At 59.6% G+C, this 12,238-nt stretch overlaps 1 protein-coding gene across 1 annotated transcript in view; it reads left to right on the top strand.

The window, feature by feature from the left end:
* Positions 1-9,893, top strand: part of LOC139251822 (E3 ubiquitin-protein ligase RNF31-like) — a gene marked incomplete at its 3' end in the record, with an annotated part of 193,743 nt that extends 183,850 nt beyond the window's left edge. The window contains exons 5-6 of the mRNA XM_070873311.1: positions 5,463-5,531; positions 9,824-9,893. Coding sequence (XP_070729412.1) covers positions 5,463-5,531; positions 9,824-9,893 — 139 coding nt within the window. The remainder of the gene's footprint in view (positions 1-5,462; positions 5,532-9,823) is intronic.
* Positions 9,894-12,238: the final 2,345 nt, after the last annotated feature.

Genomic DNA, 12,238 nt, shown 5'->3' with positions numbered 1-12,238 from the left:
CCCACTCTCAGATACCTGCTCCTCCATCACCCACACACAGTATGCCCCACTCTCAGATACCTGCTCCTCCATCATCCACACACAGTGTGTCCCACTCTCAGATACCTGCTCCTCCATCACCCACACACAGTGTGTCCCACTCTCATACCTGCTCCTCCATCACCCACACACAGTGTGTCCCACTCTGATACCTGCTCCATTACCCACACAGTGTGTCCCACTCTCAGATACCTGCTGCTCCATCACCCACACACAGTGTGTCCCACTCTCAGATACCTGCTCCCCCATCACCCACACACAGTGTGTCCCATTTTCAGATACCTGCTCCATCACCCACACACAGTGTGTCCCACTCTCAGATACCTGCTCCTCCATCACCCACACAGTGTGTCCCACTCTCAGATACCTGCTCCTCCATCACCCACAAACAGTGTGTCCCACTCTCAGATACCTGCTCCTCCATCACCCACACACAGTGTGTCCCACTCTCAGATACCTGCTTCCCCATCACCCACACACAGTGTGTCCCACTCTCCGATACCTGCTCCCCCATCACCCACACACAGTGTGTCCCACTCTCAGATACCTGCTCCTCCATCACCCACACACAGTGTGTCCCACTCTCAGATACCTGCTCCTCCATCACCCACACAGTGTGTCCCACTCTCAGATACCTGCTCCTCCATCACCCACACACAGTGTGTCCCACTCTCAGATACCTGCTCCTCTATCACCCACACAGTGTGTCCCACTCTCAGATACCTGCCCCTCCCACACACAGTGTGTCCCACTCTCAGATACCTGCTCCTCCATCACCCACACAGTGTGTCCCACTCTCAGATACCTGCTCCTCCATCACCCACACAGTGTGTCCCACTCTCAGATACCTGCTCCTCCATCACCCACACACAGTGTGTCCCACTCTCAGATACCTGCTCCTCCATCACCCACACACAGTGTGTCCCACTCTCAGATACCTGCTCTCCATCACCCACACACAGTGTGTCCCACTCTCAGATAACTGCTCCTCCATCACACACACAGTGTGTCCCACTCTCAGATACCTGCTCCTCCATCACCCACACACAGTGTGTTCCACTCTCAGATACCTGCTCCTCCATCACCCACACAGTGTGTCCCACTCTCAGATACCTGCTCCTCCATCACCCACACACAGTGTGTCCCACTCTCAGATACCTGCTCCTCCATCACCCACACACAGTGTGTCCCACTCTCAGATACCTGCTGTCCATCACCCACACACAGTGTGTCCCACTCTCAGATACCTGCTCCCCCATCACCCACACACAGTGTGTCCCACTCTCAGATACCTGCTCCTCCATCACCCACACACAGTATGCCCCACTCTCAGATACCTGCTCCTCCATCATCCACACACAGTGTGTTCCACTCTCAGATACCTGCTCCTCCATCACCCACACACAGTGTGTCCCACTCTCATACCTGCTCCTCCATCACCCACACACAGTGTGTCCCACTCTCAGATACCTGCTCCATTACCCACACAGTGTGTCCCACTCTCAGATACCTGCTGCTCCATCACCCACACACAGTGTGTCCCACTCTCAGATACCTGCTCCATCACCCACACAGTGTGTCCCACTCTCAGATACCTGCTCCCCCATCACCCACACACAGTGTGTCCCACTCTCAGATACCTGCTCCTCCATCACCCACACACAGTATGCCCCACTCTCAGATACCTGCTCCTCCATCATCCACACACAGTGTGTCCCACTCTCAGATACCTGCTCCTCCATCACCCACACACAGTGTGTCCCACTCTCATACCTGCTCCTCCATCACCCACACACAGTGTGTCCCACTCTCAGATACCTGCTCCTCCATCACCCACACAGTGTGTCCCACTCTCAGATACCTGCTCCTCCATCACCCACACACAGTGTGTCCCACTCTCAGATACTTGCTCCTCCATTACCCACACAGTGTGTCCCACTCTCAGATACCTGCTCCTCCATCACCCACACACAGTGTGTCCCACTCTCAGATACCTGCTCCTCCATCACCCACACACAGTGTGTCCCACTCTCATACCTGCTCCTCCATCACCCACACACAGTGTGTCCCACTCTCAGATACCTGCTCCATTACCCACACAGTGTGTCCCACTCTCAGATACCTGCTGCTCCATCACCCACACACAGTGTGTCCCACTCTCAGATTCCTGCTCCTCCAGCACCCACACACTGTGTCCCACTCTCAGATACCTGCTCCTCCATCACCCACACACAGTGTGTCCCACTCTCAGATACCTGCTCCTCCATCACCCACACACAGTGTGTCCCACTCTCAGATACCTGCTCCTCCATCACCCACACAGTGTGTCCCACTCTCAGATACCTGCTCCTCCATCACCCACACACAGTGTGTCCCACTCTCAGATACTTGCTCCTCCATTACCCACACACTGTGTCCCACTCTCAGATACCTGCTCCTCCATCATCCACACACAGTGTGTCCCACTCTCAGATACCTGCTCCTCCATCACCCACACACAGTGTGTCCCACTCTCATACCTGCTCCTCCATCACCCACACACAGTGTGTCCCACTCTCAGATACCTGCTCCATTACCCACACAGTGTGTCCCACTCTCAGATACCTGCTGCTCCATCACCCACACACAGTGTGTCCCACTCTCAGATTCCTGCTCCTCCAGCACCCACACACTGTGTCCCACTCTCAGATACCTGCTCCTCCATCACCCACACACAGTGTGTCCCACTCTCAGATACCTGCTCCTCCATCACCCACACACAGTGTGTCCCACTCTCAGATACCTGCTCCTCCATCACCCACACACAGTGTGTCCCACTCTCAGATACCTGCTCCTCCATCACCCACACAGTGTGTCCCACTCTCAGATACCTGCTCCTCCATCACCCACACACAGTGTGTCCCACTCTCAGATACCTGCTCCTCCATCACCCACACACAGTGTGTCCCACTCTCAGATACCTGCTCCTCCATCACCCACACAGTGTGTCCCACTCTCAGATACCTGCTCCTCCATCACGCACACAGTGTGTCCCACTCTCAGATACCTGCTCCTCCATCACCCACACACAGTGTGTCCCACTCTCAGATACCTGCTCCTCTATCACCCACACACAGTGTGTCCCACTCTCAGATACCTGCTCCTCCATCACCCACATACAGTGTGTCCCACTCTCAGACACCTGCTCCTCCATCACCCACACACAGTGTGTCCCACTCTCAGATACCTGCTCCTCCATCACCCACACACAGTGTGTCCCACTCTCAGATACCTGCTCCATCACCCACACACAGTGTGTCCCACTCTCAGATACCTGCACCTCCATCACCCACACAGTGTGTCCCACTCTCAGATACCTGCTCCTCCATCACCCACACACAGTGTGTCCCACTCTCAGATACCTGCTCCCCCATCACCCACACACAGTGTGTCCCATTTTCAGATACCTGCTCCATCACCCACACACAGTGTGTCCCACTCTCAGATACCTGCTCCTCCATCACCCACACAGTGTGTCCCACTCTCAGATACCTGCTCCTCCATCACCCACACACAGTGTGTCCCACTCTCAGATACCTGCTCCTCCATCACCCACACAGTGTGTCCCACTCTCAGATACCTGCTCCTCCATCACCCACACACAGTGTGTCCCACTCTCAGATACCTGCTCCTCCATCACCCACACACAGTGTGTCCCACTCTCAGATACCTGCTCCTCCATCACCCACACACAGTGTGTCCCACTCTCAGATACCTGCTCCTCCATCACCCACACAGTGTGTCCCACTCTCAGATACCTGCTCCTCCATCACCCACACAGTGTGTCCCACTCTCAGATACCTGCTCCTCCATCACCCACACAGTGTGTCCCACTCTCAGATACCTGCTCCTCCATCACCCACACACAGTGTGTCCCACTCTCAGATACCTGCTCCTCCATCACACACACAGTGTGTCCCACTCTCAGATACCTGCTCTCCATCACCCACACACAGTGTGTCCCACTCTCAGATACCTGCTTCTCCATCACCCACACACAGTGTGTCCCACTCTCAGATACCTGCTTCTCGATCACACACACACTGTGTCCCACTCTCAGATACCTGCTCCATTACCCACACAGTGTGTCCCACTCTCAGATACCTGCCCCTCCCACACACAGTGTGTCCCACTCTCAGATACCTGCTCCTCCATCACCCACACACAGTGTGTCCCACTCTCAGATACCTGCTCCTCCATCACCCACACACAGTGTGTCCCACTCTCAGATACCTGCTCCATTACCCACACAGTGTGTCCCACTCTCAGATACCTGCCCCTCCCACACACAGTGTGTCCCACTCTCAGATACCTGCTCCTCCATCACCCACACACAGTGTGTCCCACTCTCAGATACCTGCTCCTCCATCACCCACACACAGTGTGTACCACTCTCAGATACCTGCTCCCCCATCACCCACACAGTGTGTCCCACTCTCAGATACCTGCTCCTCCATCACCCACACACAGTGTGTCCCACTCTCAGATACCTGCTCCTCCATCACCCACACAGTGTGTCCCACTCTCAGATACCTGCTCCTCCATCACCTACACACAGGAAATGTTGGTGTTCAGAGGGACCTGGGTGTCCTTGTACACCAATCACTGAAAGTTAACATGCAGGGACAGCAGGTGATTAAGAAAGCAAATGATATGTTGGCCTTTATTACAGGAGGATTTGAGTCTAAGTGTAAAGACGTCTTACTGCGGTTATATTGTGAGACTACACCTGGAGTATTGTGTACAGTTTGGGTCTCCTTACCGAAGGAAGGAAGGATATACTTGTCATAGAGGGAGTGCAACGAAGGTTCACCAGACTGATTCCTGGGATGGGGGGATTGTCCTATGAGGATTGTCCTGTGAGCAGGTGCCTTTGCCATCGGAAATGGTACCGTCAACAAGGTCGATATTCTCTGGAGTTTAGAAGAATGAGAGGTGATCTCATTGAAACAGACAAAATTCTAACAGGGCTTGACAGGGTAGATGCAGGGAGGGTGTTCCCCCCCCCCCGGGCTGGGGAGTCTAGAACCAGGGGTCACACAGTCTCAGGATAAGGGGTCGGCCATTTAGGACTGAGATGAGGAGAAACTTCTTCACTCAGAGGGGGGTGAATCTTTGGAATTCTCTGCCCCAGAGGGCTGTGGAGGCTCAGTCTTTGAGTATAGTCAAGGCCGAGATCGCTAGATTTTTGGATAGTGAGGGAATCGAGGGATATGGGGACAGTGCAGGAAAGTGGGGTTGAGGTCGAAGGTCAGCCGTGATCTCGTTGAATGGTGGAGCGGGCTCGAGGGGCCGAATGGCCGACTCCTGCTCCTGGATCTTGTGGTGTTGTGACCCGCATGTTTTGATTTCTCCTTGACACCACTTTCCTTGTTTGTCTGCAGGATGTGCATCCTCACCCGGAGCTCTTCAGCCCATTCCTGCCCGGTGGGGGAGTGTCATCCCAGCCACAGGTACGTCGTCCAAAGCCGCAGGGAGAGTCGGAGAGAGCCTGTGTCGACACAACACCTTCCACTTCCTCGGGAGTTCACACAGCGCCTGGCCACCTGCGCATCACTTCGGATCTCGTCGTGCAGGGGATCCGCGGCCGCCATTTTGTGGCACAGTGAGATCCCACAAACCGCGCGCGATGACCTGGTTAAACTGCTCTTGTCGTTCTGCTGGCGGAGAGATAAATATTGGCCCCAGGACACCGGGGAAGAACTCCCCGTGCTCTTCTTCAAAATGGTGTTCCGTGGGATCTTTTATCTCCGGCTGAAAAGGCAGTACTGCCCCTCCGACAGTGCGGCACTCCTTCAGTACCGCCCCTCCGACAGTGCGGCACTCCCTCAGTACTGCTCCTCCGACAGTGCGGTGCTCCCTCAGTACTGCCCCTCCGACAGTGCGGCGCTCCCTCAGTACTGCCCCTCCGACAGTGCGGCGCTCCCTCAGTACTGCCCCTCCGACAGTGCGGCGCTCCCTCAGTACTGGCGCTGGGTGTGTCAGCCCTGGTTTGTGGGGCTCGTGTCTCTGGAGTGAGGGACTCGATCTCATGACCTTCTGACTTGGAAGGGAGCTTAAGAGTGACCGAGTCAAGGCCCAGAAGGAAGCCATTTAGCCCGTCGCCCTAGCTCTCTCTCTGAAAGAGCCCCGATCCCTTGCCCTTTTCCCATCGCCCTGTGCCTTCTCTAAAAGAGGCCCTGTGCCTCCTCTCTGGAAGAGCCCCGATCCCGTGCCCTTGTCCCATCGCCCTGTGTCCTCTCTCTGGAAGAGGCCCTGTGCCCTCTCTCTGGAAGAGGCCCTGTGCCTCCTCTCTGGAAGAGCCCCGATCCCGTGCCCTTGTCCCATCGCCCTGTGTCCTCTCTCTGGAAGAGGCCCTGTGCCCCCTCTCTGGAAGAGGCCCTGTGCCCCCTCTCTGGAAGAGCCCCAATCCCGTGCCCTTTACCCATCGCCGCTGTGTCCTCTCTCTGGAAGAGGCCCTGTGCCCCCTCTCTGGAAGAGGCCCTGTGCCCCCTCTCTGGAAGAGCCCCAATCCCGTGCCCTTTTCCCATCGCCCTGTGCCCCCTCTCTGGAAGAGCCCCAATCCCGTGCCCTTTACCCATCGCCGCTGAGTCCTCTCTCTGGAAGAGGCCCTGTGTCCTCTCTCTGGAAGAGGCCCTGTGCCCCCTCTCTGGAAGAGGCCCTGTGCCCCCTCTCTGGAAGAGCCCCAATCCCGTGCCCTTTTCCCATCGCCCTGTGTCCTCTCTCTGGAAGAGACCCTGTGCCTTGTGCCCTTTCCCAAGACTTTTCAGACCTCTCCTTCCCTTTCAAGACCTCATCTAAAAACTAGGCCCAAAAGCCTAGTTGCCTGAACCGCCGCTGTGCTCGGGTGAACGTCTCCATTTGCTGTTGTTCTCTGCGCCGCTGTTCACATCGTTGCATCGAGTTTACAGCACAGAAACAGGTCATTCAGCCCAACTGGTCTGTGCACCAGCCGCCTCCCAGCCCTTCCTCATCTCACCCCAGCAACACATCCTCCTATTCCTGTCTGCCTCGTGCACTTATCTCGCCTCCCCTCAAGTGTATCAATGGCTGATTGCCTCAACCACTCCCTGTGGCAGCCAGTTCCACATTCTCACCACTCCCTGGGTAAAGGCATTCCTTCTGAATTCCCCATTGGATTTATTCGTGACTGTCCTGTATTTACGGCCGCTGAGAACGTAAAAAACAGGAGCAGGAGTCGGCCATTCGGCCCCTCGAGCCTGCTCCGCCATTCAATAAGATCATGGCTGATCCGATCATGGACCCAGCTCCACTTCCCCGCCCGCTCCCCATAACCCTTCACTCCCTTATCACTCAAAAATCTGTCGATCTCCACCTTAAATATATTCAATGACCCAGCCTCCACAGCTCTCTGGGGCAGAGAATTCCACAGATTTACAACCCTCTGAGAGAAGAAATTCCTCCTCAGCTCAGCTTTAAATGGGCGGCCCCTTATTCTGAGACTATGCCCCCTAGTTTTAGTTTCCCCTATGAGTGGAAACATCCTCTCTGCATCCACCCTGTCGAGCCCCCTCATTATCTTATACGTTTCAATAAGATCACCTCTCATTCTTCTGAATCCCAATGAGTAGAGGCCCAACCTCCTCAACCTTTCCTCATAAGTCAACCCCCTCATCCCCGGAATCAACCGAGTGAACCTTCTCTGAACTGCCTCCAATGCAAGTATATCCTTTCACAAATACGGAGACCAAAACTGCACGCAGTACTCCAGGTGTGGCCTCAACAATACCCTGTACAGTTGTAGCAGGACTTCCCTGCTTTTATACTCCATCCCCCCTGGCAATAAAGGGGGACTCGCCCACCAGTGGAAACATCTTCTCCACGTCTACCCTATCAAACCCTGGCATCATTTTAAAGCCTCGATCGGGTCACCCCTTAGTCCTGTTTTCTCGAGAATTGAGCCACGGCCAGTTCATCCTCTCCTGATGGTGATCACTCTCAGTTCTGGTCTCACCCTTGTGAATCTGTTTTGCACCTTCTCCAGTGCCCCTGTATCCTTTGGATAATCTGGAGACCAGAACCACGCAAAGTACCGCCAAATGTGCTCGAACCAAGCATCAATACAACTTTAACATGACTTCTCTGCTTTTCAACTGCATCCCTCCAGCAACGATCCCCCCGTGCTTCATTGCTGTTTTTCACGGCCTTGTTAATCTGCCTCGCTACTTTTGGTAATTTGTGTCTAAGACCGAGGATCCATTGGCTTTTTGTAACCTGCTTTTTATTCTAAATTGTAATTTTTTTATTGCAAGCCCTCATCCATGCCTTTGTTACCTCCAGACTCAACTATCCCAACGCACTCCTGGCTGGACTCCCACGTTCTCCCCGACGTAAACTGGAGGTGATCCAAAACTCGGCTGCCCCCGTGTCCTAACTCACACCCAGTCCCACTCACCCATCACCCCCTGTGCTCACTGCCCCGTGTCCTAACTCACACCCAGTCCCGCTCACCCATCACCCCCTGTGCTGGCTGCCCCGTGTCCTAACTCACACCCAGTCCCGCTCACCCATCACCCCCTGTGCTCACTGACCCCTGTCCTAACTCGCACCAAGTCCCGCTCACCCATCACCCCCTGTGCTCACTGACCCCTGTCCTAACTCACACCCAGTCCCGCTCACCCATCACCCCCTATGCTCACTGCCCCGTGTCCTAACTCGCACCCAGTCCCGCTCACCCATCATCCCCTGTGCTCACTGCCCCGTGTCCTAACTCGCACCAAGTCCCGCTCACCCATCACCCCCTGTGCTCACTGTCCTGTGTCCTAACTCGCACCAAGTCCCGCTCACCCATCACCCCCTGTGCTCACTGCCCCGTGTCCGAACTCGCACCGAGTCCCGCTCACCCATCACCCCCTGTGCTCACTGCCCCGTGTCCTAACTCGCACCGGGTCCCGCTCACCCATCACCCCCTGTGCTCACTGCCCCGTGTCCTAACTCGCACCGAGTCCCGCTCACCCATCACCCCCTGTGCTCACTGCCCCGTGTCCTAACTCACACCCAGTCCCACTCACCCATCACCCCCTGTGCTCACTGCCCATGTCCTAACTTGCACCCAGTCCCGCTCACCCATCACCCCCTGTGCTCACTGCCCCGTGTCCTAATTCGCACCAAGTTCCGCTCACCCATCACCCCCTGTGCTCACTGCCCCATGTCCTAACTTGCACCAAGTCCCACTCACCCATCACCCCCTGTGCTCACTGACCTACATTGGCTCCTGGTTAAGCAACGCCTTGATTTCAAAATTCTCATCCTTGTTTGCAAATCCCTCCATGGCCCTCGCCCCCTCCCTATCTCTGTAATCTCCTCCAGCACCACAACCCTTCCCCTCCCCCCCCCCACCCCCCGAGATGTCTGCACTCCTCTAATTCTGCCCCCCTGAGCATCCCTGATTATAATCGCTCCACCATCGGTGGCCGTGCCTTCTGTTGCCTGGGCCCCAAGCTCTGGAACTCCCTCCCTAAACCTCTCCACCTCTCGACCTCTCTCTCCTCCTTCAAGACGCTCCTTAAAACTGACCTCTCTGACCAAGCTTTTGGTCACCTGTCCTAATTTGTCCTTGTGGGTCTCGGGGTCAAACTGTTGTCTCATAACACTCCTGTGATGCACCTTGGGACGTTTCACTACGTTAAAGGCGCTATTTCAATACAGGTTGTTGTAAAGACTGTAACCATTTTGCTCTGCCACCGTTGCAGACTGACGGATCTGTGTGTCTCTCTCTCCCCAGTCAGTGGAGCAGGCCCCATCACTCACAGACTCTGATTCACAGGAACCCTCGCAGGCTGCAGTCACAGCAGGTAAGAGGCAGAGACCCGTTTAATTCTCACCCCCCCTCTCCCCCTCTCGTGTCCCCCCTCTCGCCCCCCCTCCCCCCTCTCGCCCCCCTCCCCCCTCTCGCCCCCCCACCTCCCTCTCGCCCCCCCACCTCCCTCTCGCCCCCCCCTACCTCCCTCTCGCCCCCCCACCTCCCTCTCGCCCCCCTACCTCCCTCTCGCCCCCCTACCTCCCTCTCGCCCCCCCTACCTCCCTCTCGCCCCCCTACCTCCCTCTCGCCCCCCCACCTCCCTCTCGCCCCCCCTACCTCCCTCTCGCCCCCCCTACCTCCCTCTCGCCCCCCCCTACCTCCCTCTCGCCCCCCCTACCTCCCTCTCGCCCCCCCTACCTCCCTCTCGCCCCCCCCTACCTCCCTCTCGCCCCCCCTACCTCCCTCTCGCGCCCCCCTACCTCCCTCTCGCGCCCCCCTACCTCCCTCTCGCGCCCCCTACCTCCCTCTCGCGCCCCCTACCTCCCTCTCGCGCCCCCTACCTCCCTCTCGCGCCCCCTACCTCCCTCTCGCGCCCCCTACCTCCCTCTCGCGCCCCCCCCACCTCCCTCTCGCCCCCCCCTACCTCCCTCTCGCCCCCCCTACCTCCCTCTCGCCCCCCCTACCTCCCTCTCGCCCCCCCTACCTCCCTCTCGCCCCCCCTACCTCCCTCTCGCCCCCCCTACCTCCCTCTCGCCCCCCCTACCTCCCTCTCGCCCCCCCTACCTCCCTCTCGCCCCCCCTACCTCCCTCTCGCCCCCCCTACCTCCCTCTCGCCCCCCCTACCTCCCTCTCGCCCCCCCTACCTCCCTCTCGCCCCCCCTACCTCCCTCTCGCCCCCCCTACCTCCCTCTCGCCCCCCCTACCTCCCTCTCGCCCCCCCTACCTCCCTCTCGCCCCCCCTACCTCCCTCTCGCCCCCCCCTACCTCCCTCTCGCCCCCCCTACCTCCCTCTCGCCCCCCCTACCTCCCTCTCGCCCCCCCTACCTCCCTCTCGCCCCCCCTACCTCCCTCTCGCCCCCCCTACCTCCCTCTCGCCCCCCCCACCTCCCTCTCGCCCCCCCTACCTCCCTCTCGCCCCCCCCACCTCCCTCTCGCCCCCCCCACCTCCCTCTCGCCCCCCCCACCTCCCTCTCGCCCCCCCCACCTCCCTCTCGCCCCCCCCACCTCCCTCTCGCCCCCCCCACCTCCCTCTCGCCCCCCCTACCTCCCTCTCGCCCCCCCCACCTCCCTCTCGCCCCCCCTACCTCCCTCTCGCCCCCCCCACCTCCCCCTCGCGCCCCCCTACATCCATCTCGCCCCCCCCTACCTCCCCCTCGCGCCCCCCTACATCCATCTCGCCCCCCCCACCTCCCTCTCGCCCCCCCCACCTCCCTCTCGCCCCCCCTACCTCCCTCTCGCCCCCCCCACCTCCCTCTCGCCCCCCCTACCTCCCTCTCGCCCCCCCTACCTCCCTCTCGCCCCCCCACCTCTCTCTCGCCCCCCCCACCTCCCTCTCGCGCCCCCCCACCTCCCTCTCGCCCCCCCTACCTCCCTCTCGCCCCCCCCTACCTCCCTCTCGCGCCCCCCTACCTCCCTCTCGCGACCCCCCCACCTCCCTCTCGCCCCCCCCACCTCCCTCTCGCCCCCCCCCACCTCCCTCTCGCCCCCCCCCACCTCCCTCTCGCCCCCCCACCTCCCTCTCGCCCCCCCACCTCCCTCTCGCCCCCCCCACCTCCCTCTCGCGCCCCCCCACCTCCCTCTCGCCCCCCCCTACCTCCCTCTCGCGCCCCCCTACCTCCCTCTCGCGACCCCCCCACCTCCCTCTCGCCCCCCCCACCTCCCTCTCGCCCCCCCCCACCTCCCTCTCGCCCCCCCCCCACCTCCCTCTCGCCCCCCCCCACCTCCCTCTCGCCCCCCCCACCTCCCTCTCGCGGCCCCCCTCTCGCGCCCCCCTCCCTCCCTCTCGCGCCCCCCTCCCTCCCTCTCGCGCCCCCCTCCCTCCCTCTCGCGCCCCCCTCCCTCCCTCTCGCGCCCCCCTCCCTCCCTCTCGCGCCCCCCTCCCTCCCTCTCGCGCCCCCCTCCCTCCCTCTCGCGCCCCCCTCCCTCCCTCTCGCGCCCCCCTACCTCCCTCTCGCGCCCCCCTACCTCCCTCTCGCTCCCCCCTCTCGCGCCCCCCCCCCCCTCTCGCCCCCCCCACCTCCCTCTCGCCCCCCCCTACCTCCCTCTCGCCCCCCCCCACCTCCCTCTCGCCCCCCCCACCTCCCTCTCGCGGCCCCCCTCTCGCGCCCCCCTCCCTCCCTCTCGCGCCCCCCTACCTCCCTCTCGCTCCCCCCTCTCGCGCCCCCCCTCCCCCCTCTC

This window comes from Pristiophorus japonicus, unplaced genomic scaffold, assembly GCF_044704955.1.
Source record: "Pristiophorus japonicus isolate sPriJap1 unplaced genomic scaffold, sPriJap1.hap1 HAP1_SCAFFOLD_449, whole genome shotgun sequence".
In the NCBI taxonomy this organism is placed as follows: domain Eukaryota; kingdom Metazoa; phylum Chordata; class Chondrichthyes; family Pristiophoridae; genus Pristiophorus; species Pristiophorus japonicus.
The sequence above is the reverse complement of the archived record's forward strand: the minus strand, read 5'-3'. Positions and strand labels throughout refer to the sequence as shown.